The sequence below is a fragment of the Carassius auratus genome, chromosome 34 (assembly GCF_003368295.1).
Source record: "Carassius auratus strain Wakin chromosome 34, ASM336829v1, whole genome shotgun sequence".
Taxonomy (NCBI): Eukaryota; Metazoa; Chordata; class Actinopteri; order Cypriniformes; family Cyprinidae; genus Carassius; species Carassius auratus.
Window position 1 is genome coordinate 4,131,105 of NC_039276.1, and position 25,319 is coordinate 4,156,423.

At 35.9% G+C, this 25,319-nt stretch overlaps 1 protein-coding gene across 4 annotated transcripts in view; it reads left to right on the plus strand.

Annotated features, from left to right (window-relative positions):
* Positions 1–25,319, plus strand: part of LOC113052974 (histone deacetylase 4-like) — a 205,121-nt gene that overhangs the window by 145,760 nt on the left and 34,042 nt on the right. For all 4 annotated transcript variants that reach the window (XM_026217531.1, XM_026217532.1, XM_026217535.1 and 1 more), the window contains 9 exons: positions 3,446–3,652; positions 6,631–6,817; positions 6,931–7,064; positions 10,140–10,242; positions 13,942–13,988; positions 19,071–19,178; positions 20,696–20,751; positions 22,537–22,624; positions 25,041–25,160. In XM_026217531.1, the coding sequence (XP_026073316.1) occupies positions 3,446–3,652; positions 6,631–6,817; positions 6,931–7,064; positions 10,140–10,242; positions 13,942–13,988; positions 19,071–19,178; positions 20,696–20,751; positions 22,537–22,624; positions 25,041–25,160 (1,050 nt within the window). The remainder of the gene's footprint in view (positions 1–3,445; positions 3,653–6,630; positions 6,818–6,930; positions 7,065–10,139; positions 10,243–13,941; positions 13,989–19,070; positions 19,179–20,695; positions 20,752–22,536; positions 22,625–25,040; positions 25,161–25,319) is intronic.

A 25,319-nucleotide genomic window follows, 5' to 3' on the forward strand; every position in this document is an offset into this window, starting at 1 on the left:
CAGGATGCGTGGTCCTTATATGGTCAGACAGGAAAGTCTCTGCTTGTTTGCATGTGTATGTGCGTGGGACTGCAGTCATGAGCAGACCCAGACTCAATCTATGTATAGATTCACAATTAAACAAGGCTCGATGGAAACAAACTTGTCTGCTTGTACCAAAAGTTTTAGAATTTTGTTTTTTCCACATTGTTTTCTTTACAAATAAAGTTTAATTCATAATAATTCATATAATATATTATATATATATATATATATTACAGTTTAAAAGAACAGTTTTTTTATGTGACCTTATTTTAATGTAATTTATTCCTGTGGTGCTAAATCAGAATTTTCAGCATCATTACTGTAGTCTTCAGTGTCATGTGATCCTTCAGAAATGCTGATTTGGTTTTTCTATTATTATTATTATTATTATTATTATTATTAATATATTATATAATAATTATAAAATATAAATTTTATAAACTGTTGTGAAGTTGATTTGATTTGAATTATTCAGTATATACCATTCACAGTGCTTCAAGTGATGAGTAGTTCATTCGTCCATAAACTAAATTAATTGTGGCATTCATATCTGTACTTTCATGTAAATCTTTCATAATTTTTTTTTTTTTTTACATTTTTTTGCTTCAGAGTGAAGTTTGTAATTAATCTAAGCGCTAGTTGATTTGCTTCATGAACTTTTCTTTGAAGAATTTAAATCCCTATGGAGAAAATGAATGAGAAAATATGTTTATTCCTCATGGAGTGTTTTTGTGAGGTCTGTGGAGATTACTAGTGTTGGGCCGTTATCCTACAGGGTCTTGGGTTTGTGCTCTCTCTCACCACCGTAGATGTGCATTATAGATTAGTTATGGGGTTAATCCATGCCTGCACACAAACATGTCAGGATGAGCTCACCGGGTGTGGATCACCTCAGCGCTACACTCGGGGCTTACGGGAATACTGCCTCTGCTCAGCAGATGGCGGAGGAATTTAATGCTTCCCAAGCATTTACGCCATTTAGATCTGACTCTATTCGTGTGCTTTGAAAGTTCACAGGGTATATATTAGACGATTTACGTTGTGATTCAGTGCATGTGGTTTTCTGCATATCTGTGGACTTCATTTGTGCTTTTTTACAATGTATCAAGGAAAAAATCTGCTAAATGGATTTAAACGTGTACACCATGTTAAAGGGATAGTTTACGCAAAAAATGAAAATTCTGATTCTGTCACTTGTTCCAAACCTGTTGAGTTGTTTTATATCTGGTGAACACAAAAGAAGATATTTTGAAGAATGTTAGTAACCATCACTTACCAGTAGCCATTGACTTCCATAGTATTTTTTTTCCTTCTATACTATGGAAGTCAATGTCTACCGTCAACTGTTTAGTTACCGGCATTCTTCACAATATTTACTTTTGTGTTCAACAGCTGAAAGAAACTCAGAAAGGTTTGGAGCTAGTGGTTAGTTAGTAAATTTTGACAGAATTTTCATTTTTGAGCGAAACATCCCTTTAAAACTTAGTTTCTTCTGTTGGGCATAACAGAAGAATGTTGGTAACCAAACAGTTGACGGTAGCCATTGACTTCCATAGTATGAAAAAAATGTAGTGGCTACCTACATTCTTCAATTCTTCACAACCCCCAAACCCTCAACCCCCCATTGTGTATCTGTTTTTTTCATTTGTGCAGTTTAAATATGGATATATTCAAATTTGGCATGTCACAATGAGACATGAGAACCAGACATATTTGGCATCATTGACTATAAACCTTGCGTGACTCCTTTAGATTCATCACATGTGAATATACGCAAACGCATATTAAATTTATGAGCTGTGGCAATGAATGTTGTCATAATTTCCGTGTTTTCCTCATTCTCATTCAAGCTAAATTTTGGCTCCTGAAAACCCAAAATATAGTACTCAAGACTACTTTTATGAGTCTTTTTCTGACACTTTTGGAGCTTTGCTTAGCAGTGGACTGATATGAGTGTGAGAAAATGATGACAGAATTCAAATAACCTAATTAATATTCATGACCCAGGCCATACCTGCCAACGTTTGTGAGCTGAGCTACTGATGCTGACAGAAACTCTAACTTTTTGAAAGACTGAAGATGTTTTAGGCCTAATTATTGAACTTTTATGACAAAAAGTCCAGGGTTATTGACGTTTCTGGAAAGTTTTTCAGCTTTCAAATGGTATCTGGTATCAAGTTTTGGATTTTTCTTGTCATTTTGCATTGACTGTTTAATTTGACAAAGAAATGCAATGTGTAATTTACCTGGCATGCACATCCAGCATGTTCACTAAGCTGAAGGAAGAGATGGAGCTGATTGAGGACGGGGAAAAACAAAAAGGACAGTATGAAAAAAAGAAAAGCTTGTTTGGAATGAAGTACAGGGATGAGGCAATTGTAGAGTGCTCTGACGTCAATTATGTTCCCTCGGCACATTGCCAGGGGGCTGTGTTTTTACCACACTCAAGTGTGTGTGTGTGTGTGTGTGTGAGAGAGAGGGCGGGGCTAAGCTGTCATTGCCACAGTGGTAGGGTTAGACACAGCTATCACAGCATGAACTTGAGCCAAGAGGACAGTTTCTTTTGTTCCTGTTGTTCCAAGAATATTATTTATTGCAACTGTAGCTTTGACTCTGTAGTTTTTGACACAAGATCTGTGTGTGGCAGATGTCTTAAGTCTTTTTCTCATGAAATCCTGTTTTGCAAGCCAACATTCACAAAATGTTATACTTTCATGAAGTGAAGTAGTTCTAAGTAAAACAGGATATTTATTGTTTTAAAATTGTGTATTAATCAAGTAAATGGGGTTCAGTTTTATTTTATGTTGGTTTTAAGGGTTAGCATTTACTTTAAGAAATACTTAGCTACACTACAAGCTACTAACATGTTCATAGGTTTAGTTTTTTTTCAGTTGAATCTAAAGTATTGCACAAAACATAATGTCAAAATCACCAGATCCTCTACTTTTTATTTTATATATGATGTTTTTTTTTATTTAATGTATAAAATATATTATTTTAAATATAATAATAAATAAAAATGTTAATTTGTATACAATAATATATTATAATAATAAGTATTTATTTATTTTTTATTTTATCAATTTCGGTTGGTATGATTTTATAAGGGTTTGAAGCTCGCCAAGGCTGAATTTATTTGAACACAAATGCAATAAAAACAGGCATTACAAATTAAAAATTACTGGTTTATATTTTAATGTTTTAAAATGAAATTTATTCTTGATGCAAAGCTGAATTAAGAATTGATCATAATAATAAATGTAGTAAGTGGTTTTATTTTTTATTTTATTTTTTACCTCCAGCACTATTGAATACAGATCGAAGTCATATTCTCTGAAGAAATGAGTTTTGTATCAGTAGACATCTGCTCCATCAGATGAGTTGATGGTGACTTTGACATGTGTTTCTCGGTCTCTCTCAGATGATGGCTAAGCCGAACGAGCCGGGCCGACAGCACGAGAGCCACCCGGAGGAGACGGAAGAGGAGCTGAGGGAGCACCAGGGGCTGGACGACTCCACGGAGGGTCATCCTCACGGGGTCACCATCAAACAGGAACCGCCGGATGATCTGGAGGAAGAGTTCCAGCAGAGAGAGAGACAAGCCGAGGAAGAGCTGCTCTTCAGACAGGTAAACAGCTGTGGGAATACATGATACTACATCTGTCACTGTTTTGTGAATGGCTCAAGATGAAGCACCAACCACATTGAGCACCAGAAGGGGGCAGCAAAAGGCTCCTATAAGAAATCAGACACCCTGTTGGTGTAAAAGAGGTTATTAACCCACAAGAACGAACTGTTCCAACAGGATAATACATATTTCTAGCACTTACTCAGCTGGAGGCATGCATTCATTTTACTCAAAGCTGCCAAAAAAACAATAACAGGGACTTTATTTAAAAATTCAAAAAAATAAATAGATCAAACTCTGAAAAATCAGTACACAGGTGCTGGTCATATAATTAGAAAATCATCAAAAAGTTGATTTATTTCACTTATTCCATTCAAAAAGTGAAACTTGTATATTATGTTTATTCATTACACACAGACTGATATATTTCAAATGTTTATTTCTTTTCATTTTGATGATTATAACTGACAACTAAGGAAAATCCCAAATTCAGTATCTCAGAAAATTAGAATATTACTTAAGACCAAAACAAAGAAAGGATTTTTCGAAATCTTTGCCAAATAAAAAGTATAAAAATGAAACGTATGTACAGCACTCATTACTTAGTCGAGACTCCTTTTGCCTGAATTTCTGCATCAATGCGGCGTGGCATGGAGTCGATCAGTCTGTGGCACTGCTCAGGTGTTATGAGAGCCCAGGTTGCTCTGATAGTGGCCTTCAGCTCTTCTGCATTCTTGAGTCTGTCATATCGCATCTTCCTCTTCAGAATACCCCATAGATTTTCCATAGGGCTTAAGGTCAGGCGAGTTTGCTGGCCAATTAAGAACAGGGATACCATGGTCCTTAAACCAGGTACTGGTAGCTTTGGCACTGTGTGCAGGTGCCAAGTCCTGTTGGAAAATGAAATCTGCATCTCCATAAAGTTGGTCAGCAGCAGGAAGCATGAAGTGCTCTAAAACTTCCTGCTGTACGGCTGTGTTGACCTTGGACCTCAGAAAAGACAGTGGACACAGTGGACCAACACCAACAGATGACATGGCACTCCAAACCATCACTGACTGTAGAAACTTTACACTGGACCTCAAGCAATGTGGATTGTGTAGCTCACCTCTCTTCCTCCAGACTCTGGAACCCTTATTTCCAAACGAAATGCAAAATGTACTTTCATCAGAGAACATAACTTTGGACCAGTCAGCAGCAGTCCAGTCCTTTTAGAAGCGAGACGCTTCTGACGCTGTCTGTTGTTCAAGAGTGACTTGACACGAGGAATGCGAAGCTGAAACACATGTCTTGTATACGTCTGTGTGTAGTGGTTCTTGAAGCACTGACTCCAGCTGCAGTCCACTCTTTGTGAATCTCCCCCACATTTTTGAATGGGCTTTTTTTCACAATTCTCTCCAGGTTGCGGTTATCCCTATTGCTTGTACACTTTTTTTTCTACCACATCTTCGCCTCTCAATTAATGTGCTTGGACACAGAGCTCTGTGAACAGCCAGCCTCTTTTGCAATGACCTTTTGTGTCTTGCCCTCCTTGTGCAAGGTGTCAATGGTCGTCTTTTGGACAACTGTCAATTCAGCAGTCTTCCCCATGATTGTGTATCCTACAGAACTAGACTGAGAGACCATTTAAAGGCCTTTGCAGGTGTTTTGAGTTAATTAGCTGATTAGAGTGTGGCACCAGGTGTCTTCAATATTGAACCTTTTCACAATATTCAAATTTTCTGAGATACTGAATTTTGTGATTTTCCTTAGCTGTCAGTTATAGTCATCAAAATTAAAAGAAATAAACATTTGAAATATATCAGTCTGTGTGTAATGAATGAATATAATATACAAGTTTCACTTTTTGAATGGAATTAGTGAAATAAATCAACTTTTTGATGATATTCTAATTATATGACCAGCACCTGTAGTTGCTCACCATTCAGTTTAATGTAGCCAGGAGGTGGGCACTTGTGCTGGATGAGATCTTTTTTTTTTCTTAATGGACAGCAGGGGTTTGAAACCAGCTGCATGTTCCTGCAGTCAAACTGAAATATGATCAGCTAACTAACACTGTGTCCAAAACTGAACTGCCAATTAACAGGCAGTGTTTATGAATGAAGGAGCCTCCGAAAGGTTTCAGACCAGCTTCCAAGGCAGCCTAACATCACTTCTAAAGATGAAGGATAAATCGAGTCTGCTTTAGACATAACAAAGTGAATATTTAATGGCTACAATGCTTGTTTCTTAGTAGAAATGTGTGATACAGTGAGAAATATTTCTTGTGCAGCAAATCAGCATATTAGAATGATTTCAGAAGGATCATGTGATGCTGAAGACTGGAGTAATGATGCTGAAAATACAACTTCATCAAAGGAATAAATTACATTTTAAAATAAATAAACTTGTAATATTATTTAAAATATTACTGTTCTTTTTTACTGTATTTTAGATCAAATAAATGCAGACATAATGACACTTATTTGTTTTTAAACATGAAATCTTAATGACGCCAAACCTTTAGTGTTGATTTTTTAAATGCATATTCATTAATTTACATTTTCCTAACCAGAAGCAATTTTTTATCTTTCAAATAACCGCCTCAACAATATGTGCTTTGGTGCCGTCAGATCATCATAAACTGCTTTAGAAGGCTTATCTTTCCAGGTTTAACACAGCCTAAATGTAGTCCTGAGTAGCTTAACGCAAAGCATCGTGGGATATGAAGTCTAAATCAGAGTACTCTTAACCTTAATGAGCACAAGAAGTGAAGGTTTTCTCCTCAATTTTTAAAAATATGAAGCATTTTCTACATTTAACACTCTTTCTGGTGTTTTGCAATGTATTGAGTACCACCTGCTGGTTATTTGTGTAACTACAGGGTGCCTAAAAACACTTAGGAAATGTCCTTATAAAGATATGTGTCGTTTGTCTTTTAAATTGAGTTGCAAAGTGAATGTATTTGAAGCTGAACTTTTGTTCTGGTCTCTGAGCAGCAAGCTCTTCTGTTGGAGCAACAGAGGATCCATCAGCTGAGGAACTATCAGGCGTCTATGGAGGCGGCCGGACTGTCTGTGACCTTCCCTGGCCATCGGCCCCTGTCCAGAGCACAGTCGTCCCCGGCCTCTGCGACCTTTCCCATTGTGGTCCAGGAGCCACCAGCCAAACCGCGCTTTACCACCGGTCAGTCACTGCATCAGATGCCCAATAAAGTTCACCGACTAAACAACTAAGCATCTGGATATTACCTATATATTTAAGTGAATTTATAATAATAAGTATTTGTGTCCCTACAGGTCTGGTGTATGACTCCCTGATGCAGAAGCACCAGTGCATGTGTGGAAACAGTAACATCCACCCCGAACATGCCGGACGCATCCAGAGCATCTGGTCACGTCTGCAGGAGACGGGGCTGCGCGGCCAGTGTGAGGTGACTGTTCACTCACATCTCTCGGTTTATGATATATCAGTAACACGATGTGATCTTGCAGCACCAAACATATTTAATAAGTGGTATTAATCTTCAGCCTGTTGGTTAACGTGGAGGTTATTTTTAGGATCAGTAGAGGGCGCTGTTCAGCCATCACAAATACAGCCACACACTCCTGTTAATGAAACTTTATGAATAAACCACAGAAAAGGGGGTGTGAGATTGTTTTGAAAAAAAGAGGCAAGAGCGGAGGAAGTGCTAGTGAATTACATCAGGGATCCGAAGTCTGAGACAACTAGGAAAATGCTTATCTTTTCACATTTTCACAAGTTTTTTATTACAAACTGGGAAGAAGTAGTCTTAGTATTTTGGTTAGACTTTTTCTCTAATGACAGTACGAATTAAGCTACATGAACACCACAGGTTTGTTCAAAACCTGTTGCTCACGGTCTCCAGCATAATCTGAAAATGATCCGAGGAGCATCTCGTGCTTCAGTGGAAGCAGCAGCATCTGACTTTAGTACAGAAGGGTAACATGACCAATTTTAATAATATTAATTAGCCTATCAAAAAATAGTGTTAGTTTAGGGTGAGTGAGATTTTTATTTTTTGTGTATATATATATATATATATATATATATATATGAATATATATATATATATATATTTATATTTTTTTTTTATTCTCTAAAAACACTGCATTTATTTGATTAAAAAATTGAAAAATTGTGAAATAAGAAATAAGTCTTTCTAATTTTAATATATTTCAAAATTTAATTTATTCTTGTTTAATTTTTTTGCATCATTACTCCTGTCTTTAGTGTCACATGATCTTTCAGAAATGCTGATTTGCCACTCACGAGTTTGAGCAAAGTAACTTAAAATTTAAGAACATGAAATTCAAAAGAACAGCATTTATTGGAAAATATTTTTTGGGGGGGGGAACATGAATGTCTTTAGTATCCCTTTTGATCAATTAAGTGCATCATTGTTGAATTAAAGTATGAGTTTCTTTCAAACAAATTAATAAATAAAAATACATTATTATTTTATTTTTTATTATATAATGTAATATTATTATTTTTTAAATCCTTCATTTTAGTTTATTTCCAAGTCTGAGGAAACTGTATTGCATTGTTTACAGACTGCAACATGCAGGAAACTCCTCACAAAAGCATCTGTGTGTGTGTGTGCATACATATATATGTGCATTAAGCTATAATTAACATTATTTTACTCCATTTACCACATTTTAGAATGCTTAAATCAGTTTTCTCCAGTCTGAGCCTGCTTATCTCTGCCTCCACCTGCTGAGGGTAATTCCTGAGCTCTCTCATCATCTCGAGCTCTGATCGCTGGTGCCTAATGGCTCTCGCTGGATCTAATCTCTCCTGCCACGCTGGCTCCATTGCGTCAGGCGTGTTAGAGTAGGTCGCATAGCTGCAGTCTCTGTTTTCCTCCAAACAAACAAGTAAACAAGCATGACAATGGCACGGCTGTGCACCCGCTCTCTCGCCTACGTTCGCTCCTTGGTGGGGATGTTTATTGTTCTGGGAGATGGAAACAGTGGATTGGGCCTCAATTAAAGGCAGTCATGACTCTAATACCCCCTAATCTACTGCAGGGGGGCCCTTAAAGAGTGTAGGGTTGTTTTAAGCTGCCGCCAGCCAGCGCAGGGCCCCCGCGGACCCCTCTTTAACTGCCTGCTGTTAAATCTGAGAGGTACTGTAGTACGTCCTGTTGCAGGTGTCACCTCGGCTCGGCCCGGAGCGCTTCCACAGGTGGTCAGGTCCGCCTCCCTCTCGGATGGTTTGTGACTCAGAGGCCAGAGCTATTAAAAAGGGAAAATGACATTATTGCAAATCCAGCAGCTCCGGCACCTCCGAGGGCCGACGGCTCTGTTCTTCAGGCATGTGGGGCCCAGTTTGGAGTGGAGGCTCTGTTTCAGCTCTGCTTAGACAGCTAAAGACGTCAGAGGGGGCTGGATGGGAGTATGTTTAAAATGGCTCATTTAATATGGCTGTCGATTTTGTAATCAATGAAGTATGTCTTGTCAAAACATTCCAGTCAACAAACTAGTAAAAACGTATTATCAAAAAATTAGACATAACCTAGACCAGGGGTGTCCAATCATTTTCCTGCCGAGTTTAGCTCCAGCCAACTCCAACACACCTGTCTGGAAGTTTTTAGAGCGTCGGAAGACCTTGATTAGCTGGATCAGGTGTCTTTAATTAGGTTTAATTTGAGTTATTATTTATTTTTATTATTTATCAGGTGTTCACGAAGACTATTTTGTACATATATATCCTCTGGTATATTTGTCCATTTGTAGCCTATTTAAATGTGTTAAAAGTTAATGTTAGAATTTTGAATTCTTTTTATCCTTGTTATAGCACTTATATTTCATTGATCTTTTTGTTGTTTTTGATTGCTTCCACTGTCCTCATTTGTAAGTCACTTTGGATAAAAGCGTCTGCTAAAATGACTAAATGTAAATGTAATGTTCCATGTGCGGTTTAATATCAACCAATAAGATTCCATGTACTATGTTGCGTTTTCATTGGTCAGTCGTTGAAGCCTATTTCTGATTGGTTGTTGCCGTTTTGACAGCGTTTATGCCAAGAGCAAAGAGAAAGAAATTGAAGAGAAGAGAACAGAGAAACCTGAGCGAGCCCAGAGAAATTTTTTTTAACAAATTTGAGACTCTGTCAACGGCAAGGTCATGAGTTCTATTCCCAGGAAACAGGAAATGCATGAATTGCACTCTGTGAGGTTTGCACCAAAGCAAATGCACCAATTTTTTTTTTTTTTATAAATTGTATTAAATAAATAAATGTATTTATTTATTGAATTTTTAATCAAATAAATGCAGCCTTGGTGGGCTTGAGAGACTCAAAAACATTTAGAAAAATCTTACCAGAGTTAATTCATGGTTATGAGCTTGGAATATGCACAACATTTTAACAAAATGCACAAAAAATGCCATGAAAGTGTCAAAATTAAAAGTACATTTTGAATATTGCCTCTTTTCTTACTGAGGTTTTAACTCTTTCTTTCTTTTTGTAATTTTCTCAGTGTATTCGAGGCAGGAAAGCCACTCTGGAGGAGCTGCAGACGGTCCACTCTGAGGCTCATGTGCTGCTTTACGGAACTAACCCTCTCAGACAGAAACTGGACAGTAAGAGTAAACCCACACACACACTGAATCTGATTTTTGTAAATGAGCTCATCGTTGTACAGTATTTCTCTCTCTGTGACAGTTGGAGCCTCCGATGGCATTCTCAGTTATTAGCCCATGACGCTTCGCCTGGACTTCTGCAATTATCCACATTATTTATGCTTCTGCAGCCATATCCGCCTTACAGCATGTTTCCTAAATGCTGCAATTCGTTTCATTTCTTTTTTTGGCCAGTTGTTGTTCCCTCCCCATCCCAAACTCCCTGGCGTTCCCCTCTGTCAGCCCACTCTCTGCTTTCATCAGTCATGGCCTTGATCTGAGTTTGCCCCTGAGCTGTCTGTCAAGGACGTCACCTCTCTGCCAATAACAACCACACATGCAGTTTTCCATGACTTCAGCTCCGGCCCCCTCATGCAGCGATCAAACACATGCATAAACGACATGCCCACTCACGGATATTTCACACTCGTCGGGGTACATACATACACGATCTGTTTCCACCTTTCCAATCTGATTGGGTCCGTTTGTTCAACAGACTTTTTTGATCTTGCAACAATGTGTTGCTTCATAAGCCTGATTGGTTTGAAAAATAGTGCAATTTTAATCAATAGATGTTTTGCCTCATTGAGAAATGTTGGATTATTTCATGTGTGTTTGTGCACTAATGTACAGTTGAAACCAGATATTTACACTCCAGAAAAAACAAAACATAAAAACTTTTTTTTCTTTACTGTTATACATTAAATCAGAGTAAACTTTTTCTGTTTTATATCAATAAATATTAGCATTTTTTTATTATTATTGTTAAATGACAGAATAGAGCGAGGGAGAATCTTTATGTATTTTCTGTATCACTTTCATCAAAGTCAGAAGTATTCATACACGTAAGTTTATTGTGTCTTTAAACAAAAAGAAATCTCCTGATGATTCCATTCTGAGCTTAAGAAGCTTCTGATAGGTTAATTGGTTTCATTCGAGTTAATTGGTGGCACACCTGTGGATGCATATAAAGGCACACCTCAAAGAGCCTCTTTCTTTGACATCATGGGAAAATCAAGAGAAATCAACCAAGACATCTGGAAAAGAATTGTGGACCTCCACAAGTGTAGCTCATCCTTGGGTGCAATTTCCAGATGCATGAAGGTCCCACGTTCAGACTATAATATGCAAGTGTAAAAAACAAGGGAATGTACAACCATCATACCACTCAGGAAGACGACGGATTCTGAGTCCCAAAGAGGAAAGTTTTTTTTGGTGCAAAATGCATGAATCAACCCCAGGACAACAGCAAAAGACCTTGTGAAGATGCTGGCTGAAACTGTTAAGACCGTGTCATTCTCTACAGTAAAACGAGTCCTGGACCACCATGAGCTGAAAGATTACTCTGGGTGGAGAAAGCCATTACTTCAAAACCACCATATAAAAGACAGACTACAGTTTGCATCTGCACATGGGGACAACAATCTTATTTTCTGGAAACATGTCCAGTGGTCTGACAAAACAAAAATGGAACCGTTCGTCCATAATGAAAAATGGTATATTTGGAGGAAAAAGGACGAAGCTTTGAAGCCTCAGAACACCATCCCAAACGTGAAGTATGGGGGTTGTAGTATAATGTTGTGGTGCTGCTTTGCTCTAGAAGGGACTGGTGCACTTCACAAATAATGTGGATATATTGAAGCAACATCTGAAGACATCAGCCAGGAAGTTGAAGCTTGGGCGCAAATGGTACTTCCAAATGGACAATGACCCCAAGCATACCTCCAAATTAGTTACAAAGTGGCTCAAGGACAACAAAGTCAATGTATTGGAGTGGGCATCACAAAGCCCTGATCTCAATCCAATAGAAGATTTGTGGGCGGCACTGAAAAGGCGAGTGCGAGCAAGAAGGTCTATAAACTTGACCCAGTTACACCAGTTCTGTCAAGAGGAGTGGGCCAGAATTCCAGCAAACTATTGTAGAAAGTTTGTGGAAGGATACCCAAAACGTTTGGCCCAAGTGAAACAGTTTTGGGGCAATTCTACCAAATACTATGAAATTGTAGTAAGTATACTTCTGACTTTGATGAAAGGGTTAAAAAAATACATAAAAATTCTCCCTCTTCAATTCTGACATTTAACAAATGCAAAAAAAAAATATATATATGTTAATGTTTATTGATCTAAATCAGAAAAAGTGTGCTCTGATTTAATATATGACAGTATAGAAATAAAAGTTTTCGTGTTTTTTTTTTTCCTGAAGTGTATGTAAATATCTGGTTTCAACTGTAGTGGGGATCCTCATTGTGGTCATATTGTTGAGTATTAAGGGTTGGTGGTCCATCTGTGATGATATATTGGATGTCTTATTGAGGTCTTTTGCCATTGCGTTATATCTCTGGGGGGTTTTTTTGTACTGATGTTTACTTGCACGCCATATTTTTAAGGCACTATGTTTATGTGAAGTAATTTTAAGTTATATATGCATATACACATGCAAACAAGACTGTGTGCTTGAAATGCATTGAACAAGCATTCATATTTGGACGTGTAGAATGATTCAAACCAATAATTGAGTTTGTGAGTCTTTCTGACTGATGAAATGGTCCATTAGTGTCATTGGTTCATGAATCAGACTTGAATGGTTGCAGTTTTTGTTAACCATGTTGTTCAAATCATGTATTTGTTGATCAAACTACATTGATTTCATTATATGTTTTTGATTAATTTAAAAGAACCAGCTCACAAGAGTCAGTTTCATCAAGTCACACTGGTTGCACTGTATTTTTTGATTAACTAAAAAAAGCCGGCTTTTTGATTCAGAGTCATTGATTTGTGAATCATACTACATTGATTGCGCTATATGTTTTTGATCCACAAAAAAAAAATCAGCTCATAAGACTTTTTCGTTCTTCAATCAAATGACACGGGTTGCACTCTTTTTGATTTCACAAAAAAAGAGCTTTGTGAATCAAATGACAGTTTATACTGCGTTTTTGATTTGCTTTAAAGAGTTTGCTAATAAGAGTCATCAGTATGTGAATCAAATGACACTAGTTGCACCATGTTTTTGATTCACTTGAAAGAGCCAACTGAAGAGAATCATTGGTTCGTGATTCAAATGACACGGTTTTTGATTCACTTAAAAAAAGATTGAAAAAGAACTGGTTTGTATGAGTCATTAGATTATGAATCAAATGACAAGGGTTGCACTATGTTTTTTGATTCACTCAAAAGAGCCAGCTCATAAGAATCACAATTCATAAATCAGATGACACGAGTTGCACTTTGTTTTTAATTCAGTTGAAAGAATTGGCTCATACGAGTCATTTGTTTGTGAATCATGGGCTGTGCTATATGTTTTTCAAATTTGTTAAAGCAATCACGCATGAGTCATCAGTTCTTGAATCAAATTACACGGGTTGCGCTATATGTTTTTGACACTGCAGTCAGTAAACAAAACAAAAAAAATGCATATTGTGGTAACATCATTTTGCCACATTGTTGCATTATCAGACTGCAATAGAATAGTTCTTTCAGCATAGTGCTTCAGATTTGTGTCCTTCATTAAAAAGTGGTGCAAAAACACTGCTAGCCTAAAGTATATTTCTGGCCAGAGATGTAACAGATATGACTCATCTCTAGATATAGTCACATGCAGAATACGATTAGATCAGAGATGTTGCAGATCTCACACAATCTTTGTCTTTCTCTCAACAGGCTCAGTGACACCGATGTTCGTGAGACTGCCGTGTGGAGGATTCGGGGTGAGTTTCTCTTTCTTTCCCATGTGTAAATAACGGTCCTGTTTGTTCTCCCTCCCCCGAGCTCCAGCGGCAACAAAAACTGTTGCTCTCCTCTCTGCTGAGCGGCTGATTGTGTCCAGATGTTTTCTATAAACAAGCTGTGTGCGGTGTGTGTGTGTGTGTATTCTCTAATGATGATGAATGAATGGATAGACTTGTTCTTCAGTGCTGAGTGGACAGTATCAGCCACACTCTTTCACGGCTCTGGAACAGGAAGTACTCATCCTCACTTCTCTCATTCTGCTCATGCCCTCCTCTCCTGCTGTAGGTGAATGATTCAGACAGACCGTGAATGGTTTCCTGTAATGAATGGAGAGATGTTTCAGTCATTCATGTGGAAGCATACAGAGCAGTCTCACTTTTGTCATTGATATATCCATGCGTCAAAGGAAAGTTATTCCTTTTTCCAGGGCTTGGCCTGGTGCAACTATTGGGACCTTATCATGACTTTTTGGGATAATGTGATCATTCGGTTTACATTGTAGTTTTGCATTGATGTTTCATGCATTTGGCAGATGCCTTTATGCAAAGCGACTTACATTGCAAATCTGTTTTGAACCAGTGACCTTACCATGCCATATTGTTTGAGCTACATGAAGGCTATATTACATTTTCCCATCAAAATAAGGATAAATATAGAAACACTGAACTATTGCAGTTAGTTTTAGATGTTTCAAGTTTCAGATGAGAAAGCACATATTAGCTCAGACTCGGACCATATTTAAACGGACCATTTTATGTGTTTGCTTACAGTATTTATTACATATTTACGTATAACTCTTTCTCACTCTCTTTATAATTTATATGGTGTTCTTTTGAAATTTCTGTTCAAGAAATACCTTTTATTTAAGTCAAGTTTTTACAAAAATATTAAGCAGAAAAACAGTTTTTAACATTGATTATATTTATATATATATATATATATATATATGTATGTATGTTTCTTGAGCAGCAAATCAAAATTTTAGAATTAATTCTACAAGATCATGTGACACTGAAAACTGGAGTAATGATGCGGAAAATTCAGCTTTGAATCACTAAAATAAATAAAGCTGCAAGCAGAGTAGAAAGCATCTCAAGATCTTCACAATTTAACATCACAAAGGGCTGTAGATTAACCTGACCACATGTGTTGTTGATCTGAATAAATCTCTAGGAGTTTGCTAAAATACTACACCTAAAAATGGCAAAAACAACACAAAAATTATCTGAGAAAATTCTAAATAACTGACTTCCTGTTTGCTCCAAGACACTTTTTTTGTGGGTTTTGGTTTTGTTTACAAAATTAGTTTATGTACTTGAAACATAGCTGCAAAGGCACTTTGTTGAAAGTTTATAGGTGGCGCTATTGAGGCATTTTATCGCACCTAATTCTGACGTGAATTTTTCCCAATTCTGGCAAAAAGTTTAATGAGCCCTCAAACATGTGATTCATTTTTGAGTAGAAGAAAAATATACAGAGCAATTTCAAGAGGCTTTTCACACTGCAGTGCTCGGCCCCAATTACATATCAAAATATATTGAAATAGAAAATAACAAATAGTAATAATATTTCGCAATATTGCAAATTTAACTGCATTTTTAATCAAACAAATGCAACATATCCTTGGCGAGCATAAAAGAAGCCCCAACTTTGGAATGGTTGTGTATGTATATAAAACAATATGTATGTTTTTGTGAACAACTTTTACTTTTAATATATTGTTCAGTTCAACTGCGATCCAACCTCTCACAATATGACAGTTTAAACAAAGAATGTAAAACAATTATCTGTCTTTCTATTAATTCCCAGACAAGTTTCATAATTGTGATCGATAATTGTTTTTATGCTTGTAGACGCAGTGAGGTGGATTTGTTTTTGAAGGTGTGTGTGTGTGTGTGTGTGTGTGTGTTAGTTTAATGGTGTGACCTCAGGCAGGGCAGTTGCAGGGGGACTGATAAATGGCAGGCTGTCCCATCTGGCTGAAGTCACAGTCTTTGAGCTGAATGGTGAGAAACAGAAGGGCTCTGGACTCTTTTATGGAAATGGAACAAAATTGTTGTCTTCCTGCATCTCTACAGAGAAAATTAGCCTGTCAGGGTGAAGATAAACTGTGCTTGTTCATTCCAGCACGCTCCCCAGCCCTGCATGAGACCTGCGCCCCCAGACTTCAGTGTCTACACCCCTCTTTACTTTCTACCGCTTTTACCCATGTTGGGGTGGGCTTTTGGGACCTAAGCTCTGATGGTTTGATGTCTTTTGCCAAGAGGTTTTATTTTTTGTACTACATGTACTTAGTGTAGTGTAGTGTAACCATAAAAAATAAGAAATAAGATAAATGTTAACTGAAATAAAAAAAGCTAGCTATCAAGACATAATTTCTATTTAGCTTTTAACTTAAATTAATAAATTACTAAAAAAAAAAACTGTATAGACCAAAAATATATTTTTTTTTTACTAAAATTAACATGAAATAGGAAAAAATAAAATCCATGTTAAAATATTAACAAAAACTATAGTAGTATTTTAACACCCATAATATTGTGAAAGAATCACTTTTTTATTTATTATTATTTGTTTGAAAGTGTCATAGTTGCTCTTTCTTTTATTTCTAGATGAAATGTCTTCATCATGCACTCTTGCTCTCTTTCATTAGCTCACTCTCTCTCATTTCCCTAGCTTTTCTTGCTCTGTGTTTCCTGATTATTTTTTTCTCTCTCTCTATTCTGTTTTAAATGCACCACAGGCTCTTAATTCGAAGTCTTTCTTGGCGGAGCTTGAAAAGACCAGAGTTTTTATTTTTGTTTTTATTTTTATGTTCCCCCTTGAGCGCTCATGCCATCGAAAAGCTGAATTCATAAATGGAGGGAGGTTATGTATTCTGAGAGGGAGACCCAGGGTTGGTAAACCCCCTTGGAGCGCCTCAGAGGTTCTCCAGATTTCTCACTTCCCTCTCGCCGTCTTGTTGCCAGCTTGTTGTTTCTTTAAGTGCTTATTTTGCCCACTTCCCTTTCTCGTGCTTTTGCAGAGACACAGACTGTCCTCGTATTCCTTCCTCTAAGATGTTTCGAGCACTTGAACAGAAATTAGATTTATTGGAAAACCGTGCTGTATATATTGAGAATATTGAGAAAATCGCCTTTAAAGTTGTCCAAATGAAGTTCTTAGCCATGTATATGACTAATCAAAAATAAGTTTTAATATATTTACAAAATATCTTCATGAAACATGAACTTTACTTAATATCCTAATGATTGGCATAAAAGAGAAATGTATAATTTTGACCCATGTCTTTTTGGCTATTGCTACAAAAATACCCCAGGGACTTAAGACTGCTTTTGTGGTCCAGGGTCACATATGGTTAATTTTTATATATATATATATATATATATATATATATATATATATATATATATATATATATATATATATATATATATAAATGTTTGTAAATACTTGTAAAAAATTATATTCCAAACTTTGACTTTTTTTTTCAGTTTGATGCGCAGAACTGCAAAATGAAAGTGTAAAAACTTTTCCCCCTTTAAAATAAATAATTAAATATTTAATTGTTTTAATTTATCTTAAACCACAATATTATGTATTATATTAATTTATTATTATAATGTATACATTTAAATTTTAAACAATATAGTTAAATTATTTTTATTATTTAAAATTATATATATATATATATATATATATATATATATATATATATACGTGTGTATATATATATATATATATATATATATATATATATATATATATATATATACATATATATATATATATAAAATGTTTTTTGAACAAATGCACATTGGACTATAGGCCAAAAGGTATAAAGGTGTGTATATATGTATATTATTTTTTAAATAGCATTATTATTTGTTCTAAAATTAATTTTACTGATTTTAGCCATGACTCCATTTAAGTATTAGTGTGTGTTACTGTGTATGTGTGTGTTCATTTGTGCAGTAATTGCAGGCTGTAGGGCAGACGTGTGTGAGCATAATCAGTAATGCCTGATGAATGGCTGTTTTCTGTCTCTAAGCATTCTGGGAATGCCCCTGTTCCGAGCCAGGTCTCTATTGCCACTATTTGCCTTTCGTGTCACAGAATAAACGCTCGTTCTCGACCTGTCTGCCCTAAACTCCCAACATGCCGTGCCCTTTGGGTTGTGCATTAGGTGCCATAAGAGCCTCTTGCTTCTTTGTGATCATGCTGTCTGTGTGTGTGTTGATCTTGATGTGTCGTTTTCTCTTCCTGATTGCTCAGCAATCAAGCTCCTCTGTGAACGAGAAGGGCACAAAAGAGGATGTTTGGGAACGGTTGGGTGCGAAGGCCTCATGTACTCTGCTCTGTCTGTTTGCTGTCTGCTTGAGTAAACGTCTCACTTCTGTCCTGTGGAGTCTGTCAGCGGTGAGAAAACACTGGGGCGAGAGACTTCCCTGTCCTCATAGACGTGGGTTCATGAGGAGACTTGCTAACAACTGCTGAATATTGTTCAGTGGTCGCTAACATAAGGATGCACAATACCATTTAACTCATTGGGTGTATTATGAATTTTCATGAAACATTAAATCTATTGATAACATAAAATGCACAACTATATTTACTCTTTCTTTTTTTATTTAAATTAATTTCTATATAGATTTTTTTATATTGACATTTTTACATATTGTTTTATGCATTTTTTTTTAAAATATCTGTAACTTTTAATATGCATTTTTATCCACAAACATATATATATTTTTACATATATATGTATATATATATATATATATATATATATATATATATATATATATATATATATGTATACATTTTATATTTTTATACTTTATTTATCAAGCTTGATTTTTTTTTTATTAAGTAGAACCGATACAATAATGTATTGAGTAAAAGGTACCAAAGATATAAATCCTATCAGCTAACTTAACTTGTTTATTTAAAGATTTTTAATAATTATTATTATCTTTTTTGGGGGGGAATCACACTTGATAGCATTTCCAGTGTCATCTCTAGCCTAATGCACCAGCCCTGTGTTTGTGTGTGAACAGGTTGACAGTGACACTATCTGGAATGAAGTTCACTCGTCCAGTGCTGCTCGTCTGGCTGTGGGGTCTGTGGTGGATCTGGTGTTTAAGGTGGCTTCAGGAGAGCTCAGGGTAAGACTGACACTCTCTCACACACTCAGGGCTCACAGATGTATGATTTATGCTCAGCCAGTCGGAATTTGGGGCATTTCACAGATGTGATTTCAGTGGAAGCTTATTTATGCCAAGGAATAATAATAGAAATAAAGCTAAATAAAATAAATAAATAAAGCTTTTTTCCTCACAGTTCTGACTTTTCTCGTTTTTTTTCCTTGGGAGATATAAATTCAGAATTGCGAGATGTGAACTCAGAATTCCAAGAAAAAAGTCAGAATTATGAGATGTAAACAGGATTCTTGAGAAGAAAAGTCAAAGTTGTGAAATGTAAGCTTTCAATTGTGTAATACTGTATAAAATAAATAAATAAAATGTATTTCCTGGCAGAAATAAGCTTTTTTATATTTCCACTCAGGCTTGTTTGACTCATAATGAGGTGAGTTGCAGCCTCTCTAGTGTTTGTCTGGGGTCAGGTGACCTGGGGAATCCTCAGAGCTCACAGGAAGTCACCCAAAAGACTACTCTCTACTCACATAATGCAAAGATTCCAGAGCGTAACCTAACCCTGACCGAGCTCCCGCCCACCCCAGTAACATAACACTCTGAAATACATCTGTCATCGCTTTCAAAAACACACTACACCTACATCATCCACAATCATCAGCTGCATTCCAAACACTTTTCCTTCTCTTTTTTTACTCTCATTCTCTGGATATAATAATATCCTCTGGAGTGAGGAAGGGTAACAATATCATGCAGCTGCAGGCAACCCAATGTGAAAAGTCCTCTTTCTCTCAGTAGCCGTGGGTCAGCATGCATGCGGAAACTTGGTAGCATCCAATTTGGAATGATGTTTTTGCACCACTATTATACTCTGTCCAAGCCAGACTCAGTGCAACAGATTCTAGTGTATTCTATCCTCAGTGGAAGAGAAATGCTGCATAAAATAAGACAAAATCACAGCTAATCAATAAATAAATATGGATGTGCAGTCAGCCAAAATATGTATAAAGAGTTGATCATTGCTAAAATAGCTATTGAATTGGAACTAAGTAATAGATTAAAATGTATTGTTATAATTAAATATTATTGCATTAAACTTCCCAAAAAAAGTATAAATTATCCAGCACTGAATATTGATTAGAAATTGTCCCTTTATATATTTATTTTAATAATTACTTATACATTTTTTATAGAGACAACATATTTAATTAGATAGAAATAGCTCTTTTTGGGTTAAATGTCATTAGATATTTCTAAATCCTTTGTAATCCTTAGTTTGTTCCCCCATTCTATTCTCTTTTTCCCCCATTTTTATTTTCTTTCTTTATATTAAAGGTTTATATATATATATTATTATTATTTTTATTTATTTTTTTATTTTTTATTAATGTATAATTTGAATTGAATTTATATATATTTTTTTATTCTTTTTGATCATCTGTTGTACATTACTTTGAAATTTAAATAGTATTGAAAGACTTTAAGGTCACTTCCAGGGTCTGAGACGCTGTGTGTTTTTGTGTTGACAGAACGGCTTTGCTGTGGTGCGACCTCCAGGACACCACGCTGAGGAGAGCACTCCCATGTACGTCACTGTCTCTGTGTGATCTCCAACACACTCCACAGCCCATATCAGCATCACTTTAAACACACACACAGTGTCGTACAGCAGTGTAACACACACTTTCCTCCAGCACTCTCCTCAGAAAGACAACAGGACTTCCAGCTCTCACGCTGGCTGTCGCTGAGGTGAATGCAGCACAGTACGCCGACGTTATCTCCACTATGACTCGTGCCAGATTTATTTGGAAGGACTAGCGTGTGTTATAAACTGCATTTTTCTTGAGTAAGGTTGACTTTGGAGTGTTTCTTCTGTATCCGAGAGGGATTCCTGTAGTTTGACTAGACTTGATTAGAGTTTTGACTCTACCATAGAACTCTACTAAAATATATATTTAAAAAAAAAATTTATAGAAAAATCTAATAATTTTTTACTGTAAATCCATTCAATTATAAAATATAAAAATGTCAAATGATTATAAAATATTTTATTTAATTATTAATTTAAGATATGTCAACCGTTTTACCACAGATTTGTCTCTATTCAAAACGAAAGATATTTTAAATTGTTTATGTGTATAATTTGAGAAATGAAAGCAAATTGCCCCATTTTCTCGATTTGTACACATTGTAATAATGACTTCATTTGTCTAACTTAAAAATTCAACATTGTTACCCAAGTATTTGTAAGAAAAATTACTTGAAAAAAATAATCAAACAAATAGTTTTTTTGGGGTGAATATATTTATCATTGCACTTAAAAAAAAATATTCACTGTGAAATTTCTAGAAAACTGCAAATTACTACAAAGAAATGTCTAGAATTATTAAATTAATTGTAAGAAATAAATAATCAAATACTTTTCCTGGATGAATATGTTTGTCAGTGCACTGAAATTTTTTTTTTTAAACAATTTTACTCTGAAACACTGAAATATTACAAAAAATTACAAATAAATGGTAAGTGTTATTGACATAAACATGACATTTTTCATTCGAAAAACGTAAAGAAAATTTCATTTTCTTCTACTCTAATCATTTATGTTTTATTTATATCTTTGAAAAATAATATTTTACCGTCTAATTACAAATCAACATATGTAACCATTCATTTGACTTCACTTTTTCAATCAACATTTTCTGGAGTTTAAGCACTTCTTTTTACTGACTAAATGCTAAAATATGAAACAGTTTCAGGTCTCCTCTGTACTTTATTCCTGAAAAGTACAATTTATTGCCGATCTGGAAGCATTTTATTGCATGCTTCAGACTTTGTTTGAGCTAATTCGGGTACACAGGGTTCTCGATGCTCAGCTCAGCAACTTGAATGCAGTCTTATTTATCTTAAAGCTTGATGTTTTATCCAAATTAATGTCAGGGATCATGAACGTGGGACTAAATTCCCTCTAATTGCCGAACTTTGCTGCTCTTAAAGGCTGGAGCTTCACAGCCGCTCCTCCCATCTTTATTCCCAGTGCGTCTCCCTCATTACGGAAAGGTTGAAGTAAATGAGTGTTCCTCAGTCTCTATGGTGAAAGGTTAAATAAAAGGATTGTTCCATCGATGCCGTGTTTGGGGAGCAGACTGAGGTTTGGTGGGCCAGGCCCTGTTCTTCCGCTCTGATGTCAAGCCAGGACGCAGTGGGTGAATTGTGTCATTAGTGAAATGAGACAATCCATCAGGCCAGGAGGTCTACTTCTCAGACACACACGATCAGGCCCTCCACCACAGATCACACAGCAGCTGACTGCCCCGGCTCTGTGCTCTCTCTCACATCATGTTTTGTGCTTTTTGTTTTTGACACATAACAGGGGATTTTGCTATTTCAACTCGGTGGCCATTGCAGCCAAACTCCTGCAGCAGAGACTCAACGTCAGTAAGATTCTCATTGTAGACTGGGTAAGTTCAGTCAGTTTATATTCTCTTTATTAATAATGTCCCTTTCCCTATTTATGTGCCACTAGAGTTACCAAACTGAATTCTACAGATAATCTCATTTCTCATTGTCCCAAACAGAGACATTGGTGCATATATTAACAGTGGAAAAAATTGCACCCATCATTTTCAATAAATCACTTCTTTTTTTTTATTCTTTTATCACAGTGTTATTATTATTTTTTTTTGCTAACATAATCAGTGCCATGAGTGGGAATTAAACAGAATATGCTAGAGAAAAAAAAAAAAAAATATATATATATATATATTAATCTAATATTAATTTTATAGCAAAATATTAATATATTTAATAAATTAAGTATTTTATTAAATTAAATATTTGCAAAACATCAAGAAAATATGTAAATTATATTTCTTTTGCAGTTATATATATATATATATATATATATATATATATATATATATATATATATATATATATATATATATAAATAACTTTTATTAAAAGTTAGTTAGTTAATATAAATGTAATATTATATGTTTTATTTATAATATTACTTTATAATAAAATATTATATTATTTCATGCATATAAATTTCAGAATTTAAATATTTATAAAACATCATAATTTCTATTTGTGTATGTGTGTTAAAATAAAATATTTTGCAAATTTTTTTTTTGCAATGTAAACAATTTATGGAATTTTAAATGCATTAAATATTTAAAATGTTTTAAATGAATTAAAATATTACAAAATATTAAATTTTATATATTAAATGCATTCGTTTATTTTTACTAATTTATTACTTATTTTTTGTAGATAAACTATTTTATTGTGTATAATGAAAAATGTTTCATGACATGTGGGACGTTATCTGTCTGATCTTCGGCCAGTGGTAGCCTGAAATGGGTTCGCATGCACAGGAAGACATGTGGCATCAGGACATCAGGCCTTTTAAATGTCTTCATTTCCTCCTGTCTGTCACACGGGGAAGCTGACCGTGACACAGTGGCAGACATGAAACTATTTTTTTACAGAAGAATACAGTTCTCTTAAACGGCCCTCCTGCATCACAGACGCCTCAGAAAAGATTTTTACACACTTATCATTCCAATGCGAACACAACAGAGTGACAACATGTTTTTCAACAGCATCTGACTTTTACGTTGTTTAACAAAATACAATTGTTTGATGCTATTTTGACTGGTGTTGGCCAATCAGAAAGACAACACTGGACCCTTGATGGATCCTCTTCAGTTTGTGTACAGAGCAAACAGGTCTGTGGATCATGTGTTATTTTCTGCAACATCTTGATAGACTTGAGACTTAGGCAATGATCTTATTTGTGGACTTCAGCATGACCTTCAATACCATTATGCCGGATTTTCTCTCCGTGCTCACCCCGATCTGTCAGTAGATCAAGAGCTTCCTGTCAGATTGGCAGCAGCTATTGAGGCTGGGCAAACTCAGCACTGGTGCCCCTCAGGGATGTGTGCTCTCCCCACTTCTCTTCTCCCTGTATACAAATTAATGCACTGCAAAAGACCCTTCTGTCAAGCTCCTGAAATTTGCAGATGATACTACCATCGTCGACCTCATAAACAACGAGACGAGTCTGCTTCCAGACAGGAGGTTAAAGAGCTGGCTGTCTGGTGCAGTCACAACAACCTGGATCTGAACACGCCCAACAGTTGAGATAATAGTAGATTTCAAGAGAAACTCACCATCATGGACAACACTGTGGCTGTAGTGAAGTCATTCAGGTTCCTGGGCACCACCATCTCTCAGGACCTGAAGTGGGACACTCATTGAATCCATTGTTAAAAAGGCCCAGCAGAGGTTGTTCTTCCTTCACCAGCTGAGGAAGTTCAACCTGCCACAAGAGCATCTGAAACTGTTCCACTCAGCCATCAATGAGTCCATCCTGTGTTCATCCATAACTGCCTGGTTTGCTTCAACCACCAAATCAGACATCAAGAGACTACAAAAGACAGTCAGGACAGCTGAGAAGATTATTGGTCCCCCTCGCTCAACTTCCAATATCTTTACACCTCCAGAGTGAGGAAAAGGGCCAAGAAAATCACTTTGGACCCCACACACCCAGCCCACTCTCTCTTTCAACTGTTGCCCTCTGAAAGCCATGCACAAGAACAGTTTTTATATTCAGCCTGAACAATTCAAAAATTCTGCATTATATTGCATTATTGAATTTTCTGTTTTTTTTCTTAATGTTACATTTCATCTCCACTGTGTAATTCCTGTGTATGTCTACAGTGCATCATGTATGTTTACACTATATCTATACTTTCTAAACTATAAAGCTTTTTTTTTTTCTAAAGCTCTTTCTGACTTCTGATTTCTTAATGGTCACTAGAACAAACAGATAACATTTAAATGATATGTACTGTTGTGTATTAGGATGTTCACCATGGCAATGGGACTCAACAGGCCTTCTACAGTGACCCTAATGTCCTGTATGTGTCTCTCCATCGCTACGATGATGGGAACTTCTTCCCTGGCAGTGGAGCCCCTGATGAGGTGGGTTTTATGTGCATTTTCAATGTCATTTGATATACACTGCCATTCAGAAGTTTAGGCTCAGTACGGTATTATCACCAAGGCTGCATTTATTTGATAAAAAATTGTCAAAACAGAAAAAAAAAATAAATAAATAAAATCTGTAAAAAATGTTGAAAT